General features: G+C 45.1%; 7 protein-coding genes across 7 annotated transcripts; 4 read left to right on the forward strand and 3 right to left on the reverse strand.

The window, feature by feature from the left end:
* Positions 1-2,859: 2,859 nt before the first annotated feature.
* On the forward strand, positions 2,860-4,497 carry DFL_003390 (uncharacterized protein; the record flags this gene model as incomplete). Its single annotated transcript, XM_067632323.1, has 4 exons — positions 2,860-2,950; positions 3,054-3,334; positions 3,415-4,030; positions 4,184-4,497. The coding sequence occupies 4 exons, from the start codon at positions 2,860-2,862 to the stop codon at positions 4,495-4,497; spliced, it is 1,302 nt and encodes a 433-aa protein (XP_067490603.1).
* A 742-nt stretch (positions 4,498-5,239) lies between these two features.
* On the reverse strand, positions 5,240-6,603 carry DFL_003391 (uncharacterized protein; the record flags this gene model as incomplete). Its single annotated transcript, XM_067632324.1, has 2 exons — positions 5,240-6,513; positions 6,576-6,603. The coding sequence occupies 2 exons, from the start codon at positions 6,601-6,603 to the stop codon at positions 5,240-5,242; spliced, it is 1,302 nt and encodes a 433-aa protein (XP_067490604.1).
* A 2,761-nt stretch (positions 6,604-9,364) lies between these two features.
* Positions 9,365-13,174, reverse strand: DFL_003392 (uncharacterized protein; the record flags this gene model as incomplete). Its single annotated transcript, XM_067632325.1, has 13 exons — positions 9,365-9,679; positions 9,740-9,805; positions 9,861-10,079; positions 10,136-10,210; positions 10,287-10,584; positions 10,645-10,662; positions 10,738-10,742; positions 10,800-11,194; positions 11,274-11,295; positions 11,351-11,397; positions 11,492-12,205; positions 12,275-12,540; positions 12,609-13,174. 13 exons carry the CDS (start codon positions 13,172-13,174, stop codon positions 9,365-9,367), a joined length of 3,006 nt encoding a protein of 1,001 aa, XP_067490605.1.
* Positions 13,175-14,288: 1,114 nt separating this feature from the next.
* DFL_003393 (uncharacterized protein) lies at positions 14,289-16,607 on the forward strand (the record flags this gene model as incomplete). Its single annotated transcript, XM_067632326.1, has 1 exon — positions 14,289-16,607. One exon carries the CDS (start codon positions 14,289-14,291, stop codon positions 16,605-16,607), a length of 2,319 nt encoding a protein of 772 aa, XP_067490606.1.
* A 288-nt stretch (positions 16,608-16,895) lies between these two features.
* DFL_003394 (uncharacterized protein) lies at positions 16,896-18,210 on the reverse strand (the record flags this gene model as incomplete). The annotated part of the gene is made up of 3 exons (XM_067632327.1): positions 16,896-17,269; positions 17,326-17,908; positions 17,971-18,210. 3 exons carry the CDS (start codon positions 18,208-18,210, stop codon positions 16,896-16,898), a joined length of 1,197 nt encoding a protein of 398 aa, XP_067490607.1.
* A 1,614-nt stretch (positions 18,211-19,824) lies between these two features.
* On the forward strand, positions 19,825-22,086 carry DFL_003395 (uncharacterized protein; the record flags this gene model as incomplete). Its single annotated transcript, XM_067632328.1, has 2 exons — positions 19,825-20,123; positions 20,205-22,086. 2 exons carry the CDS (start codon positions 19,825-19,827, stop codon positions 22,084-22,086), a joined length of 2,181 nt encoding a protein of 726 aa, XP_067490608.1.
* A 1,551-nt stretch (positions 22,087-23,637) lies between these two features.
* On the forward strand, positions 23,638-25,529 carry DFL_003396 (uncharacterized protein; the record flags this gene model as incomplete). Its single annotated transcript, XM_067632329.1, has 4 exons — positions 23,638-23,689; positions 23,795-24,408; positions 24,471-25,051; positions 25,115-25,529. 4 exons carry the CDS (start codon positions 23,638-23,640, stop codon positions 25,527-25,529), a joined length of 1,662 nt encoding a protein of 553 aa, XP_067490609.1.
* Between the last annotated feature and the right edge of the window lie 1,193 nt (positions 25,530-26,722).

A 26,722-nucleotide genomic window follows, 5' to 3' on the forward strand; every position in this document is an offset into this window, starting at 1 on the left:
TTGTGAAGTTCTTGGCACGGATAATTCGAACGTTGAGCTGTTATTCCAGCTAACAGGGGTACTGGTAAAATATGAGTTCGGAATTCCAGTATCGACGAGGATAGTTCCATTTTTCGTAGCGCCGTCGTTAACTCTATATATCATTGGTGGCGTAGCCCCATATATGCGATATGGGGCGGGTTGACAACCTCTCTCTTAGTTGCGTAATGATGATCTTCATCCCGCTTGCCTGTGCAGCTTCTCGGAGTGCAGTTGCAACCTCTCGCAATTTTACTTGTGGGACAGCGTTGAGCATCAATTATACTGCTAAAGGTTGGACAACAGACTTCCTTATTCTTAACGAGTATTTTGGTGCGTATAATATAGGGTCCGAAAGACATATCGATCCATTCTCCGTAGCCCTCTTCGAGCCAATGGCTACTGCTGTAGAAAATTTGCGTAGGAACAGTTTTGGTGAAAGTAACATTGGAGAATAGGTTTATTGAGGCGATGAGACCGGTGGACCCCGTGTCGACTGTAGCTGTAATAGGGACTCCAGCGACAGTGATGTTCAGTTTTGGCGGGCCCGCGGGTCGACCTATTTGTCAATTGGAAAGGCCCAGGGAGCGAAATAGGTATTAATACAGGATTTGGTATCCCATTGGAAGCCTTGAGTAGTCGTAGGGGCGGGGCAAGCGGTGGAGCTACCTACCCGCTTTATTTGCCGCTCCGTGAGATTGGGTCTGGGATTGCTACCGCGGAGGCAAGGCTAAAGGTGATGGCAAACCAAGGGAACTTGAGCCCTATCGGCTTTTTGGAACTCCTTTGTCTATAGCAAATCATGGTAAGGCTAGCTAATAGAAAGCAAAGGTTTAATGATTACTCGAACAACAAAGATGGAGATACCTTTCTATCATGATAGTTTTACGATCCAAATTCTCGTCTCTATATAATATTGTGCTACATTGGGTTCAAAACATCGAGTCGACTCGAGCATGTTGAGTTTGAGATATAGTTTGAGGTGGTCTGGCAAAGAGTTTGAGGGTGAATTACTTCCTTGTTTGGCAGGCTTACTGTCCATCTCTAATGCAAAGATGTTCGAACGTTCGAACGTCCCTTCCTCGCGGCTTCTGCGTTGCGACATGTTGGAATTTCTGTGTTGCGAGATTGCCGCTGCTTGTTACAGGAATTAGTGAAGGGTCCACCGCCACCAAGAATTAATTCGAATTCCGACCGACGATAAGGATGGGATTTCTCATGCAAGTCGTGCCGCTGGTCCGCTTCAATATCGGCTACTCCACATATATCATCAACCATCGGGGCTCCTCCAATAATCTGATAGTTGAATCGCTCTTTAAATTTGGAGGCACAGGAATCTTTAACCGGGAAATCAGGAGACTTCAGTGTCTTTGGGAAAAGGTAACACCACATAGAAAATCTCGAAGAGACGTCATTGGTGGGTCCAGCGGTTTCGAGAAAAATACTTTATATCTCGAGATATACTGACTTCCGGACCCGAAAGATTTAAGCATCATGACAAAGATTAGTGGTCTGACTTTGAAAGGCGAGAAGTTTATTAAAAGCATCAACTAGGGGGAAACATTTCCTTGTTAACCGTTTTTTTCATTAACGAAGGTTTGTCTAAGTTTTTCGTCGCCATCGCAGAATGTAACGTCGAGAGATCCAAGAAAAATATATTCGCAGAACTGGAATGTGATGGTGGAGGGTCACGGGGAAATAGGGACGGGATCTCCGGGGCCTTGATAACCAAAGAGTAGATATATTTTCCTGGTGTGAATTTGTACTGTACAAACAAGTGCCGACTTGCCTAGCGAGAGGTGATATGAATGTGACAGTATCTAAGTATAGGCAACCTGCGAGCAACTGACATGCCAGACCCTGCATGCGATAGCGTAATCCAGACCACACAATGCTACAATACACCTGAAAGACTAAATAACTGCGGGGACTGGTCAACCTAAAGCTTTCTAGCTCGAAGCTGAAGGACGCCTCCTCACTTTTGAACTTGGATGTATGGGTACCAAAAAGGCAGCTTTCCGCGACATGGAACATGCGATATTTTTTCTACGTGATATGACCTCTATCGCAAGAGTTTTCCGTGGTGGGGCTATGAATCCCAAAGGTTGCATGGGAGCTGAGCACGCCCAGCTGCATCTTGGATCACACCTACCTACCCTTACCTCTCCGTCGACGAAGGAGGGGAGGAGTTGGGAGTTCCCAAAGGAATATTTGTCAATATGTAGATATTGTATATATTCACGGGGGTATCCAGCCTTCTTTTGAAGTTTTATTTTCCTTCCAATCATCCAAGCTAAGATCAGATATCTTATATATCGCAAACTTGAACTTCTCAAAGTCCACATTCGTTTTCAAATTAAACATCTCTTAACGGTCAGCGTGCTGGTATTGGAATATATTGGCACTTGTCATTCGTTATACATTTACATCTACAGCCTTACAAGAACAGAAAGTGACAGGCGGCATAATTCAGCCTCCAGCTTATTGGAGCCAAGGGCATCAAGATCAGACAATCAAACCTGGCCTGGACCCCGGTTGCAGCACATCAGCTCCACCGTTTACGGCAGGTTGTTGGATCAAACCGCAGTTTGCTTCTTAGCCTCTCGCTTTTTGGTAAAGCTCACGCTAGCTATCACCACTTTTTGCGTTGCGTGGAGGGGTACAGAGGGGTCTATTCATTGCAGGATTTTGAGCGCAAATATTAATATCGGCGCATAAAACCACTTTTAACCTCTTTCCGCGATCCTTTATTCTTCTTTCTCTATTCATCCCGTTCAATTTTCGTGGAAACCATCAACATACTCCTCTCCTTCAAACACACCGAGTGCTAGTACGAGGACTATGCGAGTCAAAAGATTCATTCTTATAGCGGCAGCTTTACTGCCTGCTACCCTTGCTCAGACTAGCTCTGATTGCAATCCTTTAGAAGGATGTAAGTACTTTAATATTTCCGTTACTGACATTTGCATTGAGATTTCGCTCTGCAGGTTAGCATTCTTCGCTAGAGCAGTAATCAAACTAACATACCGGAATAGGCTTCAAGGACGACCCGGCACTTGGAACAACCTACGCCTGGGATTACACCAAAAACCATGGAAAGGCCCCGGGATTTGATGTTGTTTCCTCGGCATCACGAATCTCCTATCAAGACGATGGAATGCACATGTCGGTTCAGATGAAGGGCGATTCCCCAACCCTCCAGTCCCAATTCTATATCTTCTGGGGTAGAGCCGAAATCGTTATGAAAGCCGGTCCTGGAGCTGGTATTGTCAGCTCTCTAGTTTTCCAGAGCGATGTTTTGGACGAAATCGATGTTGTGAGTATTAAATTGCCCCTAAAATTGGTCTGGCTTCAAGTACGATTTAATATGTTCGGTACGTTAACCTTCGAATATAGGAATTTATCGGAAGCCAACCTGGAAATGTCCAAACGAACATCTTCTCCAAGGGTAACCAGAATGTGTACATCTACGGTGCCAATACTGCAGTCGCCGATGCAGTTGGGGTTTTCCACAAATACACTGTCGACTGGACTCCCGAGCAAATCACTTGGTCAATTGACGGAAACGTTGTTCGTGTCTTGACCCGAGCCGAATTGGGAGATGTCGTCTATCCACAGACGCCGATGCAAATCAAATTCGGCCCGTGGGCTGCTGGCGACCCGTCAAATGCACCAGGAACTATCGAATGGGCTGGTGGCCCTATCGACTACAGCTTGGCGCCGTTCGACATGGTTGTTGCTTCTTTGACTGTAACCGACTACTCCACTGGAGCGACTAGGTATCGCTACAAGGACACTAGCGGTTCTTCTGCTTCCATTGAAATCACTGGAGGCGGTAATGTCAGCCCTCCACCACAGCAAGAAACAACTTCCAGCGCTCCACCACCAGCTCCAACTACCACTTCGACACCCCCATCACCCCCAACTACCACATCCTCTGAGCCCCCACCACCACCACCAACTACAACTTCAACTCCTCCACCACCTCCACCGCCACCAACTACTACTTCGAGTAAGTCCACCTCTCCTCCGCCTCCGCCTCCTCCAACCACCTCAGAGCCAACCTCAACTTCTGAACCCATCACATCTACCACCGAGGAGCCGGAGACAACTACTTCCAAATTGAACACTTCAACTAAGATCGTTACAACTTCCTCCTCTTCAGCTACGACTTCCTCTAAGCCACCAAAGCCCACCACCACGAGCCCCGAAGAAGAAGAAACAACTACTTCCGTTGAAGAGGAAACATCGGCTTCTTACCGCCCTTCAAAGTCAACATTCGTTGTCGAAACCACCCGCGCTTCCACTTCTAGTGAGCCTACTGAGCGTGTAGGAGAAACTACTCTTGCCACTGTTATCGCCACCCAGTCAACTGACGTACGACTGCCAACCGAATCCGATATCCCAAGTAGTGGCAGTAGCATCCGCACCGGCTCTCCTTTGATAATTGCTATTATGGCATTGTTTGCTCTCTTTTAAATAAACATCTTCGTTGAGAGCTCTTTCTATCTTTACCTTAGCTTTTTTTCGCAAATTCCCTATGGCTGCTAGCATAAACTGCATATAAACAAGTAATTTTTGTGCGTTTCACGAAGATAGCACTCGGTTCATTCATATATTGCGTTTCAAGAATCCGCTACTTCCTTAATTTCCTTACCTCACACTTCTTCCCCTCTCTCGCGCGCGGATTCCTCTTGTTTGGTTCTTTATCTCATTTTGTTTTCGCATAGCATTGGCGAATTGGGCTACCGGTGTTATTATGGGAGTCTTTCATGTTGTTGTATATTTTATCTGTCATGATTATTGAATGGGACGTCCCTTAATGCGTTACGTTTCATACTTTTTCTTAGCCCAATTAATGTTTCGTAATGCATTGGAGGAATTGTGGTCATGGACCCTTAATCTTCGACTTGTATTTACTTAGTTTCTTAATATACTTTTCGTCGGCTTGCAAGAGTCATATAAACGTCCGGAATACCAAATAGTTGTACGAATATCAGAGGTGGGCAGTCCTGTCTCGCAACTTTAATACTTTGAGGTTGCTTTTAGAGGCTGGTGTAGGAAGCGAAGGAAACTCGGATCATTCGTAGAGGGAGCAATGGTTACAACGTTAGAAGGACGGTAAGACATACATTATGCACTATAGGAACAGTGATTATATATAGAAATAAAACAAAAAAAAAAATCAACATTCAAACCAACTGCAAAATCATACATCATTCTACTCCCTTAGCCCATCTGACGACAATGGTTTCTCCAATGCAGCATCACCGGCAGCCTTACTTCCCCCTCTAACATAATACAACACCGACGCCGCCAACCATGCCAGTCCCAGGACACCCGCCACGACCGAATACGCAATCTTCCCACCCGTCGTATTGTCAGCCAAATCCAATCCCAACCCACCGTTCACAATTCCCAAGATGAGGAGTGCTCTACCCCAGTAAGTATGAATATATGCCAAGATTGTTCGCTGGCCTTTGGCTTTATAGAGCCAATGGTGGATCAAACCGACGATAGGTTGGAAGAATAAACCACCCATGACAACCATGCCGATTACTGGATGGGTTTCTTTGAGGTATCTTAGATCTTCTGCTAGCATGACGCCGTATGCCAGGCCCGCGATTGAAAGTCCGAACCCAATGATCTGGACGACCATGTGAACGTCTGCCTTATGAGCACCAGGCATAACTCGAATAATGATCGCGCCGAGTGGGAAGAATACTGCGAAGGCCAATCCCATAAGAATTCCATGGACCTTTAGCATCTTTGTAATATTCGAGACTCCAGTGCTAGCACCAGAAGATCCAGAGCCGAGGTTATAATCGTTGTCGTCGCCGTCACCATCTCCACTGCCGTTAGAAGATCCATTTGTTGAAGTAGGCGTAGAACCACCCGAAGTCCTGCTTCCAGTACCCGTGGCAGTTACAGAAGCTGAACTCTGCGCACTCTGAACGAATGGATTGCTACTATCCCCGCCAGCTGCCCTCGTAAGATCGAACGTAAACAAGCCCGTCCTATCATGATGCTGAATATTTGCCTCCACGTCCGAAGAATCAATTGCAGAACCATCTTTGTCCGCCCAAATCCAGTTCGACCTTGTATTGGTAACACTTAGTTCCGCAAGACTAAGACAGTTATCGCATCTAACGTTCGCAATGAGCGATCCACCAACGATACCAGAGCCACCAAGAAGGGTAATCTCCGCATCGCTCGAGAATTGTGGCTCAAAATGGCCTTGGCCGGCGCGAGCAGATACAGTCACGTTACCAGAGCCATCGGTGTAAACCACAAAGATGTGTGCACCGGTCATGCCGCTGCCGATACCTAATGCGATCCATGATTTCCCAGTAGCTGGACCACGGACTTGGAAGAAGATGGCGCCGGAGCCAGAGTTTGAAGTTGAGGTTGGGATGTTAAGGCTGAATGAGACCGATGAGTCGGATGGTGATACATAACGTGCCAGTTGGGCTGTGGAGAGGCCAATCAGAGAGGCTGTAGATAAAGTGCGGTTTTGGTCAGTGAGTGTTCGCTGTGGTTTGTGGGGATTCACGAACCGAATGATATAGCAATTTTCCACCGCATCTTTTTGAGATCAGATTTTAATATATATTCGCGTCCAATGGGTCCGGAGTTTGTTTGAAGTAATAGGAAACCGTCCCCAGATTCACCGTTTTCTTGGCTGTACCGTAACCTGGTACAAATTGGTGATACCACGAAACGAGGGCAGTTAAGTTAAAAAGGGCAGTCGTCTCCAAATAAATTCGAGTTCAAGATTTTTAAACTTCAAGCCTAACAAGAAGGAACATCCATCCAAACAAAGAAAAAGGTCATCGGAATGTAGTCAATGTAAGCGGGCGATGTGGTTGATATATAAATAACTGCAGTACCGTCTTGGTTGGCGGCGAGGAGGTACTTAAACCAATCTCCTGAGTTCAGCCTTCCTCCAGCCTTATGTTACCCAGGAAAAAATACATTGCGAAACTCCCATATGACAGTGCAATTAAGTTACAAAACCCGCGTAGCCTTTTTTTTGCGCCCAGAAAATGCCAACGCCCTAATGCTTGAAGCTAAATATACAGATCAGCGAGCGTGCGCGGGCAATTCTGAGACCCGCCTATCGACCTTCGGTGCCCTTATCTTTTGTACCCACCCGTTGGTTGGTTGGGGGACGTAAGTACGGAGTAGCTTTTTCGTTTTCGTCGAAACACAGTTCGTCAACGTGAACATGACAATGAAGTTGCAGATAAATGGGAAATCCCATGGTTTTTTGGGGGGGCGCAGTTCTAGGTCTACATTCACAGTCTGGCCTACAGGTGGATCACGGATTCGGCCCCACCACCCCCAAGCGTTGACGGTTGACAAGGTGCTACATACCTTAACCTTCGCTCGGTTTGAACCGAGCAGCGAATGTAGCCTAGTGTCATGTTTAAACGTCTGGAAGGAATCCTGGATTGGGTCAGCCGGGATTCCGTAATCAAGGTACAGGAACGAAACAAAAAAAAATCCGTTCATTCATCCAGAATCTACAAGGTTCACTTCTGCTAATCCCATGTGCTCGATCGTTCGCTCTGATCATTTCATTTCCAAGTATTAATAGTTTACCGCCAGGAATTGGAGAAAAAATCTCCAAAGCACACCAACTTTCCAGCGTCTCAAATTTCCATTTGACTTGATCCCAGATCTTCACGTAATCCACAAGGCCGCGTAAACTGAACTCTAGTTCGATGGCTGTGAAACCCCACCAATTTCAATTACAAACGGCTGGCTTTGTTTCCCCCTGCGACCGGCGAATCACAGAAGTCACTTTTGTAAGCTAAATTCTTGGAGGACCGGCCCCACCCTGCAAGGGAAATTTAGCGTTTTGGGAACTAAGCCGCGGCATTCAACCGATCTGAGCAAATCGAATGCAGCTTGCTGACGAAGGTCTAGCCTCGGAAAAAAAAAAAAAAGAAGTCGACGTCACACAAAAGAAAAATCAATGTTTTTGTAGAGAAAAGTTGGCCGAACTCAAATACATCAACTTAATCTAAACTCTACGACTATGTGTGCCCAATTGACTTTTCTCAGAGACTAACCACTAACGTTATATCTATCGGCTCGTTCAGGCCCTCATCACGCTGCTCCAATATGCATATATGGTAAGTATTACAACAGCGTACCTTCGTGTATATCTATGGAAACTACGACTGAAACCAAATAAAATAAGATAAAAGTAGAAGAGAAAACTTCAAGTCGCCTGTACTCGAGCTCATATAGGTAGGAGATGGGAAACTTGATTCGGAATTAGGTCTTCGGTAGAATAACAAAGTCGGCGTCATGTATTTCTTTGTTGCATTGACCCAAAGGACCAAAAGACAAAGAATGGAAGGCAATGGGGAAAACTAATCAGTTAGAAATCAAAACAATCGCTGTGAATGTATTACAGATGCAGGACTGAACGCAAACCAAGGAAACCGTAGAATGAATGAACAAGGAAACCGGCGATATGAACTACTGGCAATGGAGAAACTCTGTATACTGAAAGTGGATCCGTCATGCAAGGTGGAATAACACTTCTGTACTTCACCCCATTGTCTAATCCAGTTGCCAAGAAAAAAAGAACTAAATGCGCCGTGAACTCCAAGTCGAGTTTCGTCGTAATCAAGTCCTGGGCGACGACGGTAATTGTCTGGGCGACAGTGGTGTCTCGTTGATTATTGGTGGTGGCGATCGATGGAGAACTCGCCGTATCTTTTCCATCAAATCCAAGATTAGGAACGGTTTTGTGATCACATCGTCCTAGGATGAATTAGTCTCAGGTCCCTTTGCATTGTCATCAAGTTGCAGGCTAAGCCTTTTGTTCTTCGCCTATTCGGCACCCGGGACAAGATATAGGGCTGAACGCGAGGAGTAGCTTACCATGCCAGCATTTATCATAAATCGGACTTGCTCAAATCGTGCATTTGCAGATGTTCCTATGATGGGGACATGGCCACCAGCTGTCGCTTCATATTCGCGGATCAATCCCGTGGCCGTCGCGCCATCCATTACCTATATTACGTTGGGGATCTCATGTTAGCTGCCCACATATGCGTAATGGAACCTGGGGCCATAACGATATCGCGGCAGGCATTCTTCTTTGTGGAAATAGTATGACGTAAAGGACTTATCGGCATTTCCATATCCATCAATACAATCGTAAACTTTCCATCCGTTTTTAGCAGTCCCAAAGCTTCTTCACCGTTGTTAGCAGTAACTGCCTCGCACCCTTGTGCTGCAAGTTGTTTTCTCAGAATCTTTTGATTTAAGATATTGTCCTCCACAACCAGGACCCGGTAGCCGTCACCAAGTCTTGGCCTTTTGCTTAACGGTTTGCATCTCTAGCCTTCTGCAGCTTCACCGGTGGTGGCTTAGACGGCTGGCGAGGGTATAAGATGAAATCTTCTGCGGCGGACTTGGTGTTACTACCAAACGAATATGTTAGTTCCACAGGCTCATTAGGCGATATTAAATTTTTATGAGTAACAGGGGGGCCTGTCCACTGGGCGTGGAAGAAGAAAGAGAATGTGCTCCCGACTCCTAGCTCTGAGTCGAAGTGAAGTTCACCACCGAGGAGGAAACGTAGCCGCCGCGCAATGAACAATCCAAGTCCGGAACCACCATATGAGACGTGGGTTTTCTAACAAGTTAGTCACCAGAATTATGAAGATATGGGAAAGCAGAAGACGAGATCACTAACAGGTTCCTGATGAAATCGCTGTCCGAGGACGGCTTGCATATCTTTGGGGATTCCAATACCAGTATCCTATATCATTCTGATCAGTCCAAGAGTCTTTTTACTAACGGATTCTAGTACCTACTTTGACGTGTACCAACATGTACATCCCATTCTCTGAAGGCGTGGAGTGACTTTTCTCATTACTCATTATGAGGATAAGCTCACTGGTTGCAGTATCCACCTCATCTAGGAAATTGTCCGTGAACGATGGTCGGATTCTCGACGAATCGAGAGCGACACAGATTTCTTTCGTCCCGTTTTTCTGATTTGTGAATTTGATAGCGTTTGTCACGAGATTAATCTAAATATGGCTCAGTATTAACGTTGTTGTACTATATGGCAAAACTTGAAACTTACTAGCACCTGCATTAGTCGAGCTGGGTCAACCATCCACCAGTCCTGCATACAGTCAGCTACAAAGTTGTCAGACAGCTTATCGTGAGGAAAAGTCTCGTTAGCGTATTCTAAAAATATGAAATATCGATATTGATAGCGATGTTATACATACGGTTAACTGTGCAGTAATTCCTTTGCTCTTCAATTCTGGAACGAAAATTCTCATTCCCCGGCGAATAATATCATGGGGCTGCGCCGGCACTGGGTCTACTGTCAAAAGCCCGGCATCAAGTTTTGAGAGATTGAGAATGTCATCGATGATCTTCTTTTGATGCTCTCCACAAGCGAGAATGGTGTCTGTGGCTTCTTGTATTGCAGCGAGAGCCGCTGGGTCGGCATCGATGTCTATTAAGGTATCTAAGGTCATCTGGATTTCGTCTGCTGATTGCAGAATCGCTGAAAGTGAGTTCCTAAATCCTGAGGGTCGGAGCCTGTATACTGTGCATATATTTTGACCTAAAGGAACTCACCTTAATTCATGGCTCGTTCTGTAGCCCCAAAATCAGATTAGATTATTCATTTCCCATAGATTTCTTAATAAATAAGATAACTTTGTTACATACACATCCTGTAAACCCTGTCAATAGAGTGCAATAACTTGGCTTCAGTCGAGGAGAATACTCACAATGAAATTATTCTGTTGTCGCTTCCGTTCCACGGCCTCTGCAGTTAATTCTCGCTGATATTCTTCCGCTAGTTTGATACCCGTGATGTCGACTAGCGTGCCAAACCACCCCGTGAAGTTCCCATCATCATCGTAAGAAGGGTGTATAGAATTCCTGCACCATGTGGTGAAACCTCGGCTGCCAGGCCTCGCGTCGTTCCCGAAACGGAACTCTTCTGCCATGCTCCCACGATCCTCCACGAGTTTGTTGAACAAATTGACGATACGTTCGCGATCTTCGACGTATAAATATTTATCCCACATATCGAGACCACCGCTGCGGTCCATGCCGCATATACGCCACCAAGCATCATTCGCGAAGATAATTTGTCCAACGTTGTTGATACAGACGAGTCCTACCAAGCAGTGGTTAGAAAAAAACAATAAACACCTGGTTTTATTATCATGTATGATTTTAGGATTTGGATCACGCACCAACAGGAACACTTTCCACAGTCTGTTTGGCGTTAGTATTTTTAATTTAACTCGATGAAAAGATATAATTCACTTACCCTTGTGAATAACGTCTCGCTTTCTCTTAACTCTTTGGTTTTCTTGTCTAGAGTTTTAGTTATCTTGAGATTATGGGTTCTTGCCATCTCTGTGAAATTATGCTAATAGTGTTCTAGGTAGCTAGATTCGTTTCAGCATACCTGCGAACTTGCTTTCGAGTTGCAGTCGCTCCTCATCTTTGACACTCCATATTTTGGCCACCGATGTCGAAATGATGCTTTGAAACCCGTTTAACCACTCTAAATATGTTGAATCACACGGTCTTCTATGGTTTTGCCCAATGATAAGGAACGCTTGGGCCATTCCCGAATGTTTGCGAATCGGTAGCGTTATTGCATCCTGACATATACCAAATCCGCGGTATGGCATCCCGTGAAGGCCATTCTGCTCGAATACGGAAAGCGGTTCCCTGATCACGCTTTTTGGTTGCCCATATGTATATATCAGACGCTCTCGGAATACTTGGGACCTGGTTTGCCCTAGCGCGTCAAGATCAATGTTGCCACAAACTTTGGGGTCTAGGCCCCGACTTCCCATATACTCGCAGCGGCGGCCGTCTTCCGTAACGCAATAGAGAATAGCAAACGGTGAATCGCGAGGTGCCTCATCTAACGCATCCAGGGTAGCACTCCAGAACCCACTTCTATGCCCTAGTTCTTTGACCTGGACGAGTTTTGAGCCTAACACTTGTAGACTTTTTGTGTGTCGCTTTTTTATTATACTGTCGGTCTCGAAAACCGCGTAGGCGAAGGTTCCAAGGTAGAAACCTTGATCATCGATAGCCGGTGATAATATAAAACTGACATATGACTCTTCTCCAGGGACTGACTTGTTCAAGAAAAACAGTGCGGCCTCTGTTTCAGAGCAGCTAATGATAGATCAAAAATGGTATGGATATGACTGTGTTATTAAGTTATGCTCACCTCTTATGATTGTCTCGCCGAGTAGAGTTTTATCGATTAGAGGAACAAGGTATTCGTGACCTTCAGGCCACGCCGCGGGGACCGTTTTACCTATTATATACGGATGCCGTTCCTGTGCGACTTGCAAGCCCCATGCCAAGTTGTAAATATTGACATAATCATAGCCGGCGTACAATGCAATTGGCTGGGTCATATACGTTATTGTATTTACAGCTGTTCGTAAGGACGTCGACCATGAAGTCATGGGCCCCACCGTCGTATTCCCCCTGCCGAACACATTAGTTTTCTCTCTCGTTCACACATTTGGATCATGTAGCACGAGGTCGATTCATACCAATCAATTGAATGAAGCAGGTTGAAATGCTTCCTGGCCTCGCCGAACGGTATTGGACATTCCGGCACAGTCCAATCAAGGCTGGGAAGAAACCCGCCGTTGGCCCGTATCACCGCTTTTTGGGCCTGAGAGAGTGGGTGGGTAACCGCTAGTATGGAAAGCGAGCGATATATTTTATGGCCGGCATTGGGATTAACGTTGACTGTCAATGGTGATATGGATGATGCGGAACTTCTTCGTTTACCGTCGGCGACTGGAGGGAACCTAGCGTCAAGGGTGCTGACATAACAACCACCTTGGCTTCCATTCAAAGCAATCTTCCGTAAGATAAGTTGATGATTCCCAAAAGAGGTCCGCAGCTGTAAACGTTCAGGTTCTAGAGCGGATATCTTGTCTCCAATTGCTGATCCAATGACGCCAAGCAGCCTATCGTGACTGCTGCCGAGCAGATTGTCAAAAGCAAGGTTTGTGTATACGATAACTTCACTGGTTCCTTCCAAAATGAAAGTAGGACGAGCATCCGTTCGAATAAACTCCACCAAGTAATCGTGGTAGGCAAGTCCCATGTTAAGAATTATAGGTATGGCTTGGATGTGGATACATGACCTTACATCCTGTACCTGTAATGCCGCAGCTGAATCTGAATGGATTTGAAGCTTGAACAAATGTCGGACGCAATGAACGTGATGCTTCTTGATGGATGTAGTTAGAGTTAGTCGGAATATGAGTTTAGAGTATCCGCCGAGAGGTTCCTAAAGTGGAATACAAAATAGTTAAAAGTATACGGGGTGTCGACCTGGCCGAAGGCTCCGGCAACCAGAATCAAGCCTCCCTTAGCTTAGCTTGCCCCGGCCCTGGGATACTGAATGTGTTTGGCAATTGCGTTTGCACGTTTGTGGAGAATTAGAAGATGTTTTGTGCGGCACATGCGATCTGCGTCGACACCTCGTGACAGGGTTCAAAAAGCTTCGCAAACATGGCACGCAACGCGATCCATGGTTCAGGGTCTCTGTCTCCATGGGGTTGCGTTGTCATGCCTTCCACCACATATAGCCAGTCATGATAATTAGAGCATGCACCACAATGGAAACAGAGAGCTGATCACCAGCAGACAATCAAATTGATAAAGAACAGGATCTATAGCGCTGCTGAGTATCCAAGCTCTTAACTATGCATGCTTTAGCTTCATCGGGATAGAAGGACCCAGGCACCGACCCGAATGGGCTTAACGTCATGGACCTGGGGCTGACCATTAGCTTCGTCAGCCCTCAACACTATGACTTCTAATCCATTGCGCAAATGGCTCTTGTGGCGGATTCTGGGACACAATCCTCCATTTCCCGCCACGATATCTTCATTTTCACGCAAACCGTGTCCTCGATTGCGTCTCCCGTGAGTCACGGCGCTTCTTGTACTGTTCTCAGTTTCTTAACGTGTACGTGGCAAGACCACAATATCTTCAACACGACTACGCATAAAAAATTAGTATATATGACCAAGAATTGACGGACAAGAATTGAATTCCCATTGATATCTCAACATAGCAATCAATTAATCCGGAGTACCGATCCTATCACCATCTTCCTCTCGTTCAACTGGCCAATTGATCAATTGTCGTCTCCAATTGATACCTTTGAAAATACAACATCAGCAACACCCCTCCCAACAACAAAAGTCTCAATGGCGGCACTCGTGAGATTTGTCAAATCCAAGATCGTCGGAAGACACCAGGACCGCTGTGTAGTCCTGGGCCTAGATGCTGCCGGGAAAACGACATTTCTTTACAAATGCGTCTTCCCAGCAGAAACTATCACCACAATACCTACCATTGGCTTCAATGTCGAAACCGTCAAAACCAAGGACAGTGATATCTGTCTCTGGGATATTGGTGGTTGCGACAAGATCAGACCGTTGATCCGACACTATTTCTCCTCTGGAATGGCCCTTCTCTTTATCCTGAATATTCACGACGAAAGGCTAGTTGAGGCTATGGAGGAGTTAAGATATCAGGTTTCAATAGCAACTGCAGACTTCGATCTTGGATTTGTTGGCATCATGCTAAACAAACAAGATTTACCAAACTCTACACCCGAGCTTCGCCAAAAGTGTCGAAAGGCGGTTGAGAATGCTATGAGTGGCTACCGAATTAAATGGCGCATCTTTGATTCTGAAGGTCTATCTAGTTTAACGGGCACTGGTATAGAGGAAGTTATCCAAGGAGTTTATGATGGCCTTCGGGGTTGGGTTCCAGATCCTCAGGCTCAACCGATAGATAAACCAGTAGTGGTTTTACCAGATGCCATCCCAACGAGAGAAGACTTCTTGAAGAGGATAAAATCCCTTCGAGACTCTAAGACCACAATATACCGCTATCCTGATACCTACTTAGAGAAGATGAAGAATGGAAAACTCGAAACATGGGATCACAGCGACCATATTTTCGTTGCTAGTGTAATTCTACACAAAGTCCTGGAAGACCCATCCCAAACCACGACGCCACAGCAACCGGTCTTCGCTGCTGTTGACATATTCTTAGAGCACCTCTTATCGATGCTCCAAGAAGCGCCAGGTAGATTTCGAAATACAGCGCACAGAACCCTTACGACGTTTTGGATTCACCAAGTTTATCTCGCAATGTATAGGTCTCAAGAATCAGCTAAGGGTAGCTATCTATCAACCTGGCCGGAGAGATTTTTCTCACTCTTGGAGCAAAACCCAGACTTAATGAACGGTAGGCTCTGGGAAGATTACTACTCAAAGAACTACCTATTCTCTCCAAAAGCCAAAGACAACCTCGTCACACCAGATATTCAACACCTTCCATCATTCGATCCCGAGAAGCCAATAATCCAAGCTACTGGATATGACACCAAAAAGTTTGGAGAAGACCAAACCTCTCGCCGTCTAAAGCGTTGGGCATATGCAACCCTACAAACCGTCAAAGCAACTAACGCCCGCCGTGGCCTGGTCGTTAAAAATGCCCTCTCCGAACTTCAAAGAGACACGATCCGCCAACGAGCAAAAATCCCAACACTGGAACCATACTCGGAAACCCAAGCCTACTTCTGGATCCAAATAGTTCACGCCGGCATCGAAGGCATTCTAAAAAGGAGTCCTACGTTTGATTTCGCCAGAGTTCCATACGACACTGTGGAAATATTATATCCAGACGCCTTCGGGCCAGATGACCTGTGGAAAGAGTATTATCAAGAATCTGACTGGAAGGGCTTGGCCGCCAGAGTTAACTTCATCCCTCCGAAAAAAGGCAAGGTTATTCCAAACTTCACTCCAATACTCGTCTTAGAGAAGGATTGGAAACTCGCGGTTTCCGAGGTGCATATCCCGAAATTAGAGGAACTAGCGCAGCGTGCGAATTACATCGCAAGCTACGAAGTAAAGAAGGGTGAGCTGGCAACAGAACTTAAAATTCCCGCCTTTAAACCAATGGATGTAAATACTGGCCACTTCCATGACGAAGATGACGATAATGACTGGGTAGAAGTTACCGCAAAAACCTCAGAAATGAAAATCTCAGAGCCCGAAAAGCCATTCACAGAACCTACTGGTCCCCAAACTTGGCAAGATCAAGCGGAGCTCATTCACCAAATATTCAACAAACTTCCAAAACACCAATCCCAGATAAACCACAACTTTATCTCTCGCATCGCATATGACCAAGTCAAAACACCCTGGTCTCGAATTCCTCAACGCACACAAACTTCCAAATTCTACTCTCAGCTAACCAGAAAGACGTTCTGGGTCAGGATGATCGTTGAAGCTTATGTCGATACCTATGGTGTATTCGGGGAAAGGGATGTTGAAATAAATTTACAGCATTTCTTATCGAAGAATTTGGAGCTTTGTTGGGAAGGTTTGTGGATGGTTTATTATAATGAACTTACTTGGAAGAGCGTTACGGCGGATGAGATGATTTTGGGATGTGATAGGAAGCAGCTAAAGAGTGTTAGGGGATGGAAGGAACGAGCTGGCGGTTTGTAACTGGAAAAAGGGAATGATAGTACATGTCATCTCGATGCAATAACAACCAGTTCATTGTGGCTGTAGACCAGCTGCAAATATGTGTTGATTGTGTTATACTTTTCTTTTGGAACTTGAAGATTTCGTAGGTGAATTTCACCTACGGACCTCTTCGGTACCGATGAACAAATATAATTTAGTTAAATTGATTTCAAGTCCAAATAAATTCAATTAATGTGCTTACATACTTAAGTAGTCTCGACATGAAGTCTCGTGTGGTACTAATCCTACCAAGTATCATACCGAACATTAACTTTCCCCATGCTCGTTGAACCTTCTTCCCCAAATCGAGGTCCCCAGTTGCTTTCCCAAGCTTCGCAGCTTCTTTAAAGGCAGAATTAGCGAAATTGGCGAAGGAACACGTGTGTCAATTAGGGCACGGTACCATATTTGACCTGCCATTTCCCAAGAAAACCCTCCGATCTCTTTGACGGCTCCATAAAAGGCTTTATTCGGGATTCCTGATGCTATATGGACCTCAACGTCATCGCTGCAGTCATTATAATCTTGAATTTGTAAATCCCTAAGGACTTTTGTTTTTGTAGTAATCTCAAATGCGTTTCCAGGATCTTTGAGGGACCTCAGACCCATATTAGGATACCCAGGCAAAATAGTAGTCTTTCCTATGATCCAATCGAAGTCCTTCAACGTCCAGTTAGGATCAGTCTTGTGGTTATACTATGCTGTGTCATAATCGCGAATACATCAGCAATCGATTCTGCCAATGCGCCAGACTCCTTTTTATAATCCAACCCATTACCCTTATCCATAGTGCATTGAATAATAGCATGCATAAGTTCATGAGCAACAACGTCAACACCCGTCACAAAATCTCCAGTAATACCGATGAAATCATCTACGGGTTTTGTATCGTTCTCCATCCACCCTGTCATGGGGAACCCAGTTCCGAATACTACTAGTCCCAATGCGGACGAATAGAATGCGTTGGGATAGTTGACGCTGGCGATGACTTTACAACCGCGATTATCGAGGGAATCACATTTGAAGATTTCGGCCATGGAGTCTAGGAAGATCCCGATGTTGACGTAGCATGTTTTGACGTTTTTGATGCCGGGGTCGGAAAGGTCCTCGCCTTCGGACCATGATGGGCTATAGTCTGGGTTTTCGAAGGTGTTTACGCCGCAGAATTGAAGGTCTCGGACCAAGCGCTGTTTGGTGATAACTAATGAGTCTTTGAGATCTTGTAAGGTTGGTAATTTTGCTACGAATTTTTCCGATTTATTTAATAATGCGAATGGAAACTGTGATTTGATTTGTACGGTGCCACTTACGAGATTTCTAAAAAGTCACTAGTTTGGAAAACCTTCATGTTGGCAATGCCGATCTCCCTCTTATCGGCCCCTGATATGTCGCCGTCTTCCGTTGCCTCTGCATCTCTTTCGTTTTGGAAGTCTGTCTCTTCAGAGCCGACATCGGATTGTGTAGCAGGACTCCCTCCAGAGAGATATTGAAGTGGCAAGAAGAAACAGACATGTCCATCTATAAGATTTGAGGATGGGAACTCATTTCCTTGATCTTGAAGGATTGTTTCTGTATCTATCATTTTGGACTGAGTCTTTTGGTCGATCGGCTTTTGAACATTGATCCCATGAGTGCCATCTTAATGCTTGTATATGCCGCATATTAATCAATTTTTTCACATGCTCAATTGATCAACAGAGCTATCGAACCTTCAATCGCTGAACACTAGCTGAACGGCTGAAATGCCGCCTTGATACCATGGTTTTTTGAGGCCCGCCGCTAATTGCTAATAGACTCAACCTGAGAAGGTTTATATGCAAGCTAAAGCAAGCTCTAGATCCGAGCCGCTATAATTATTGAGCTAACGTATCTGGTAATATATCGACAGTGACAAGCCTGGCGGGGTAGTAAGTTGGGCCAATTAGAAGAATTAGAATATGTTGATTTTGAAATTAAGTGGTATGATTTGCAATTGAGGGTATTTTTCTTGACCCTAGAGCTTCGTTCTGGCGTGCAGGATGCAAGGTGTTGATATTCGGATATCTTTTCTGTTTGGTATCCTGCTGCATAACCCTGTTGTGGAAACTATCGGCTTTGCCAACGCGATTTTCTGAATTTTACCTCCTTGAATTGGCCTAAGATTATAAGCTCAATTGAAAGCAAGTATTGCAAGCAAGGTCTGATATTTCGGTATTATATATGGATAGTCGAGTTTATAATTTACGAAGTTAAGCTGTGTAACCCATGTCACACTCAGATCTATGGAATGCTCTCAGAGATTTGATTACTTATCAAACCGTCCGAACATTTCACTAATACCTTGCGAATGATAGATACCTTCAACCCATGCGTGTATATGTATACACCCACCGAAGCACTATGCAAGGCCAGCTGCATGCCCTCGCAGCCGGGGCTGAATAGGCAAACAAGCCGGAAAATTTGCGTTGCTAATCCGGATGGGTCGAATTGATTGCGCAAGCTGCCGCTGACTCTGGGGTCGTGATACTTTACTGCGTCTACCTAACCAGATGCATATGCGAGTGCGACGACCAGGCCAAAGCGGGAAACCCGAGATCGTTAGCTTTCACGGTGAACCGGCCGTTCAATTAATCGATTAGCCAACCAAATTTTTCCATTTGAAATCTGTTCCGTCGTGGCCACCGCTATTTGATCCCGAACTGCGACACTTTCTACAGGGCTTCACAATCCCTACCTAGCTAAGCCGGCTGTGTTAAACCGTTCTCTGAGCTTGCATATGTGAGTGAAGAACCATTATCCGCATAACCTCGAATGGCATGTAGTAGAACTTTGCAGCTATATTCTCCAATCAGTTCAACTTCTATGCAATCCCGTGTGGAGAACACTATGCAGCTGTCGAATCTTTCAATTGAGTCGGATTCGGCTTTCGGTATAAATGGATACCCAGACAAGGATACCTGTACAAAACTTGGAGTGCATGGAAATGCCCTACTTCGACAACATGATATCATGATGTTATGAATATTAGCGTACTGGGTTATACTCTCTATTTCTTTACCTTCATTACTATTGCTATGTCTATATAAGAGACTCCAATATCCCCCGAGGTTATCGAAATCTCACAATAACTTAGCATACCAAACTACTTGAGATCTATTAAGCTCTGCTATCTATAACTCTTTATATTATTATATTTCCTCACTCATAAGATCTTATCATGTCTGACCCCGTTTCATCCGATGCCACACCGGGTTTCTCTGCCGACCTCCCAACGGCACCACCAGATGTTTCCTCATCTACTCCTATAGACACTGGTGTATTTAATAACAGAATGAGAGGTCTTGGCCTTGGTCTCTCTAGAAAACACTTTCCAAGTTTGGACCACGGCGGCCACCCCTTTTTTGGAGCTCCCAATTTAGCCAAAGAGAATCCGGAAGACAAAATTCTAATCGACGAAGCTAGTTTTGAGGATACCGCATTGAGGCTGAAGCTCACCTACCAGCAGATCCTTAACAAGTAAGAAGCGAGGCCTTTCTTTGATATTCGAGCTGTGAAAAATATGCATATAGTGTAGTTACTAATATCATCGATATGCAGATTTGGATCGCTTTATGATTTCTTCAGCGTCGACTCATCCGTGGCAACTGATTTTAAGATCCATGAGAAGCGTAAGCTTTACAAGTGGTCTGATGGAAATGATGGCTACCCCCCACATCTCAACATTATCCCACCCGGAGATGAAACCAAGTTCGACGATATTTTCCATGCAAGCTACTCATTCTACTTCCAGCTTGGCGAGATGCTTGCTGGGGTCTTCCCATCAATCATTACCCTAATCAGTGGTGCCCCATGGAGTCTCAGTTCTAACACACTGAGCGGACTGCAGCAGATTAATGCCAATCTTGTGGATAGCAAGAAGGGTATTTACACGGAGGCCAACATTGGTCTTCGTGAAGATTGGTACACCGATGAGCAATTCGCCCAACAGCATCTTACGGGACCAAATCCCACAACTATCACTCTGGCGTCTGAGAACTGGATTAACAGTTTCAAGGCTACTGCAGAGGCCCAAGGCAAAGAAGAATTTATCAAAGCCATCAATAAAGCTTCTGAGGGATCCATCTATATTCAAGATTACAGCTATTTCAGGGCAGCTGCGGCCGTTAGTCCTACGGCCGACCTGTCGTCCGACAAAACCTTGCGATTCGGAAAGCGATATACTGGTGCCTCTGTTGCACTATTCGTCCTAGACAATGACGGGAAACTCCATCCACTCGCCATTGTTATCGATTACAAGGAAGATGATATCAAGAAAGAAGACAACTACTTCGTCAAGACAACAGCTGGCCCTATGTCTAACTCTGTTACCATTTTCAACCAGAGAACCAGTGCATCGGATTCTACTGCTACTGAAGCAGAGGACTGGCCTTGGCGCTATGCTAAGACTTGTATCCAGGTCTGCGACTGGCATCGCCACGAAGTTGGTATCCATCTCGTCCATACACATCTTGTTGAGGAAGCCGTCATCGTCGGGGCCGAGAGAAGCTTCAAGAACGACCACATCGTGTATCAATTGCTCAACCCCCATTGGCTTAAGACTTTGTCCCTGAATCAAGCTGCCCGCGAGACTCTTGTTCCGAAGATTATTCTGAACATTGCGGGTATGGACAAAATACACTTGAGCAACTACCTCAAGACTGAATACTACACTTTCCACTGGGAGGATCTCTATATCCCTAACGACCTTGAGAGGCGTGGTTTCCCGATCTCCAAGCTCAACGACGATAAATTCAGAAACTACCCATACAGCAGGAACATGGTTGCCATGTGGTACTCGATCCGAAGATTCGTTGAGGCCATGCTCACAGAGTGGTATGCCTGCGAGAAGACAACTGTTAAGGATGACGAGCAAGTTCAGAACTGGGTTAAGGAAATGAAAGATGATATGGGTGCAAGGCTCACCTCTTTCCCCGATATTACCACATTGGATCAGTTGGTCGATGCGGTGACTATGTGTATCCACATTGCATCGCCTCAACATACAGCGGTTAACTACCTCCAAGAATACTACCAAGTCTTCGTCCCCAACAAGCCATCCTGTTTGGCTCACCCGCTTCCCAAGTCCCTCGAAGAATTAGAGAAACTCAAGGAAGCTGACATCATCAAAACTCTTCCACTTGATAAGGGCAATGTCTGGCTAATGTCTGCCTACATTCCTCATCTTCTGAGCATGTTGGTTACTGAAGAACAGAATATCAAGACATATGCCAGGACAGAATTACAATATCGTAAGGATATTCAAGACAAAGCTGGTGCTAAGGCAGCACAAACTTTCCTCGATGACTTGGAAAAGTTACAAGTCGAGTTCCAGAAGAATAGCGCATCCATGAATGTAGAGACAGCACCACCTGGGCTTCCAGGAACCTCGCAGTATACTGTCATGGATCCACGCAAGATGGCAGTATCGATTTTGATATAAAAAATGGCTTGGAAAAAGGAAATGTAATTAGAGCCTAGGTATAGTTGTACCATCCTGTATTAGTTAGGCATAAAACTCAAGAGTAGGTCTAATTTATGTGAATATTAAAAAAAAAACCTCGACTTTCTAGATCTACTAGCTCTGCGTAAAGTATTTAATGATAGTAAATCCAATTTGGACAACTAAGATATCTATGTTGATATTTGGCTTATGTTACTCATTGCGTATTTCAGTGCCGAATCGCTTAGTGTGGAACTCAGCTCTGTGATAAATTTTCATGTTGGATTTATCAAGCAGTTCGAATCTGTAGCAAGATCTATGGCGTTAGAAGTGGGTCAAAAAATATCATTTGTAGCAAAATGTGCGTCGTGTAACTTCAGTTGATTTGTAAATTTAGGACTTGTGCTACACTCACGTCGTATTTAATGTCTGACACTTGGCCCATGCGTTTCACAAACTTATTCTAATATGTGCTTGATTTAGTATTGATATTACTAGATATCTTCGAGAATAATACAAAGTATCAAGCTTCTTTTCTTTTCTTTTTTTTCTTTTTTTTTTTTTTTTGATTCCCCGCCTTTTGATACCACCTCGTTCAAGTTGCCACCTCGTTACTGCCTCACTATCTCCAAAAAAAAAAAAAGGAATCAATAAAAATTGTAAGAGCACAGGCTCACCAAACTGTGTCTCCATATATACGGTATTCTTGATGTACGCCTAGTTACGTACCACTGACGTTTTGGCTCAGTGGCGCGTGACACTTACAAAAATAAAATAAAATAAAATAAAATAGGTTGCCGACGGCCGCAACTGTGTTGGATTTGGAATCCAACTGTGGGTTTGAAGTGCACTACTATTTCTGGGCTTGAAATTTGTAAGCGCTGTAACTCGATATTGCCTACGGTGGGGAAAACAAGAAGATTGGTATCGGGGAAACATTCACTCGAGCTTCTGAGTTACCGGATAGATACCTAGGCAGGTACGAGGCTGGATTCGGGACTGTGTATGAGATTGGATTTGAGGATTATACACTCGCAGCATATCAATGTATCCTTCAGAGGTGAGATAAAAGAGTCCCCACAGCTGATTCGCTTTAATGGATCCCATTGAGGTCTCGAAATCTAGAAATATTGTTTTGGCTTCTGAAGATGCAACGCTGAAAAAATTAGGCATCATGGTTGGTCGCGCCATATTCCCGGTAGCCGCCTGGTCACTTTCGCTGTCAGCGGCTAGCCACCCATGAACTGCCATCCTGGCTGACCACAAAACCTAAAAATGGTGAAGTGACACCAGGGGCCGTATGACCCCTTGTAGAACCCCAGTGTTTGACACAATGGTGGTAGTGGCTCATTGGGTAACGTTAACATGGTATAGTCAAGGATCATGGGTTCTTGGTGAGAATCAGAGAGGAGACGGCGCGTACGGGCCCGTATGATATATAAATATAGTGTCGCATTTCTCGTGCGTAGTCTCTTCCAACTTTCGTTGAATCCAGAAAATATCTAAGACGACTGTTTAATTATGTTTTCATCGTTATAAACCTACACAAAGATGTCGGGCGGCCGAGGCCAATTGCAATTGTGTTCACTGTTCGATCAACGAGGTAAGCGTCCCCTGTAGAGCTCGTCAAAATTGAGCTTATTCTGTGTGGAATGGAAAGCCATGGCGCGGAACCCCTGAAACATTGTTGACTAAAATGTTTTCCCAGTCCACATTTTCAACGAAACCCTCTACTTTGTCGGTGGCTCTTATCTCGACAGCAGTGACATTAAGCCTTCCAGTGTTCGAAAACTGAATAAAATCAGTCTGAGCTCTGAGTTCCAAGTCAACGGGCTCATAAATCAAACAGACATTGTGACCGAAGACGCACCTTATGAACTCACGGACAAGGATATAACGAACGGAGGGATCTTTTTCCACGATGATGCGAATGTTTGGGCCTTTGGGGCGGTTGGGAGAGGAGATGATATTCCTACCCAGGTGAACCAAACGGATATGATGTATCGTTACGATGCGATAGAGAATAAGTGGAGCCTAGATAAGATAGCAGGCGGAGAGTACCAATGGTTTAATAATACAAACGGGTTCTATGCGACTGCTCCGGATGGCAGAAACTGGTATGGTGGCGGGCAAGGGATTGGAACTTGGGGGAAGAAGCCAGGTTTGTTATTTTTCGAAGGAAATTCGACAACTCCAAAATGGAGCTTTATCAGAGAAACCGACGATTTAAATTCCCTTCCAACACCCTCAACCCTCGGCGGGGCTTCAGTATATTTACCGATTGGAGAAGAGGGAATCATAGTGCTGTTCGGTGGGTGGGATGTATGTTATATGGCCTTTGCTCTGCAAATTTTGGTCGGGATATACTAACCAAATTTCCTCAGACAACTAAACAAGGCTACCAATTTGCTGCGGGGGGTGGGGTTGATTGGGATCTGAGACCACTCTCTGATATCTTCGTCTACGACATCGCACAGAACTTTTGGACTCTTGTGCCCGCGAAAGGGGGTTTACCCGAAATGCGCGCAGAGTTCTGTGTCGTCGTCAACAGCGCACCAGATGGATCGTACCATAACATTGTTTTGTACGGAGGCTGGAGCCAGCTTCGGGGAAAAGCATACGCCGATGTTTGGGTTCTTTCACTACCATCCTTTCGGTGGATAAAAGTAGAGGATGAGAATAATCCAGATACTCGACCATTCAGGAACAATCTCGACAACCTAAGGGTAGGGGATATTGGGCGAACACGGCACCGCTGCAATTTATTCAAAAATACCCAAATGATCGTGACAGGAGGTATTGTATCGCAATATTACGATAAGAAACTAAATATTGACGCCTGCAATTCGTCACATCCTCCATTTATGGTGATGGATACGAGCACATTTGTATGGAAAGCATCTATCACGCCCGAGGAGCAAGATTATAGTGTCCCAGGCGTCATAACGAGTGCTGTACGAGGCCGGTAAGATAGCCCATACACCTGTTACAACATCTGCGCGACCATACTAACCACTTATGAATTTAGCAATACTCCCGATGGTGGTTGGCCAAATGATCGTTTAGGTCAGATCTTTTCCGCGGCTAGGTCTTCCAGCACAGCTACTCCTTCATCTACATTCTCGGCCCCTAATCCAACGAATACTGTACCCTCTGACAATGGTGGCTTATCGATAGCTGGAATAGCTGGTATCGTTGTTGGAGGCGTAGTAATCTTGGCCCTGCTTATCGCTGGATTCATAATCCTACGTCGTCGGCGAAAGCGATCGGAATCAATACCTCTAGGCTCATATGACTATTTCGCGGGCGGCCAAGTTCAGCCTAAAGTCGAATTAGCCTCGAATCCTCCACGAGCTGAGCTACTAAATCATTATCACATACAAGAACTTCCAGCGAGTCCGGTAAAATCGTATATACCAGGAAGCTACCATCTGCACACCTAACCCCTACTGCCACACGCATAATAACCCTAGCTGCTGTTGGAAGCGACGTCACGTCACGGTCCTTGGTGGCTAGATACCCCCGCCATTGCCTCTAACCTTTCCTCTTAAGTTAATTGTTGTAAATTTCTTCTTTGTTGTACACGATATAAACTGCTTTGAAATGTGGCGTATAGAGGAGTCTGGAGTAATGATCGATTGTTTATGAGCATAATGCATGCGAGTAATAGCCTTGTTAACCATAGTATTCTACTGTAATAAATCTTCATTTACTACGCTCTTTTTTGAATTTCCCTTGCTTAGCTTTCGATATTCCAAATTGCGTTAACCACGAACTTGATAGATGGAATCCCATAGTTAGCTCGGAGCGGAGCACCCCTAGCCTAATCATCAAATCGATGGTTTTTGTATTTGGCACTTCCCACTCATTTCAAGTTCTCAACTCAAAGGAATCAAGCCCTGCTTCGAGTAGTGCTATAGCCTTGACAGTAGCATTCGAGGCTATTGCTATACTCCGAGCAGTTAACGTTTTACAAGCAGGAAGAGGCTTTGCAGGCAACGGCAGCAACACATATCTTTTTCAAAATGCAACATTGTTAACGGCACTTGCCTCCTCGTTACCCAGGTTTCCTAACTGCAATGGTTAGGAGAAGGGACTAACGACGCGGCACACCTAGGGTATCTATCAATTAAGGGCGCTGAAATTACCAGGTTTTCAAATAGTCGACCATAGTTTCAGTCGGAGAATCTACCCAGCCACATTTCGCCGCGGTTGAATTATCGACACAGCCAAACCGTGCCTTTCAAACGTACCTTAATTGCACAACCAGTGGTAATTCATCATCATTCTAGCTCGCCCACAATCTAACTTGAATATTTTGACCTCCAAAATCAAGACTTCACCGTAATCCAACATGTCAATAATGCATTACCGCATCAATATCGATCTCATGATATATCCTGTCGCAGAGCTCCAAACCCCCTCCAACGGAAATTGCCGCCTCAACTGCATGCAACCTTACCCCCTTCAAAAATGAAGGGCACAAGAAAATGCGATTGCCTGTTAACCCACCCATGCGCATCAACTAGTACTGTTGGCAAACCGTTTCGCAGGCATGCAAAATCGCTTGGGCAGCCCATTTTAGCTTTAGATGTTCCAACATTCCAACACTTTATCGATACGAGCTGAGGATTCA

This window comes from Arthrobotrys flagrans (assembly GCF_004000055.1).
Source record: "Arthrobotrys flagrans strain CBS H-5679 chromosome Unknown unitig_0, whole genome shotgun sequence".
Classification (NCBI taxonomy): Eukaryota; Fungi; Ascomycota; class Orbiliomycetes; order Orbiliales; family Orbiliaceae; genus Arthrobotrys; species Arthrobotrys flagrans.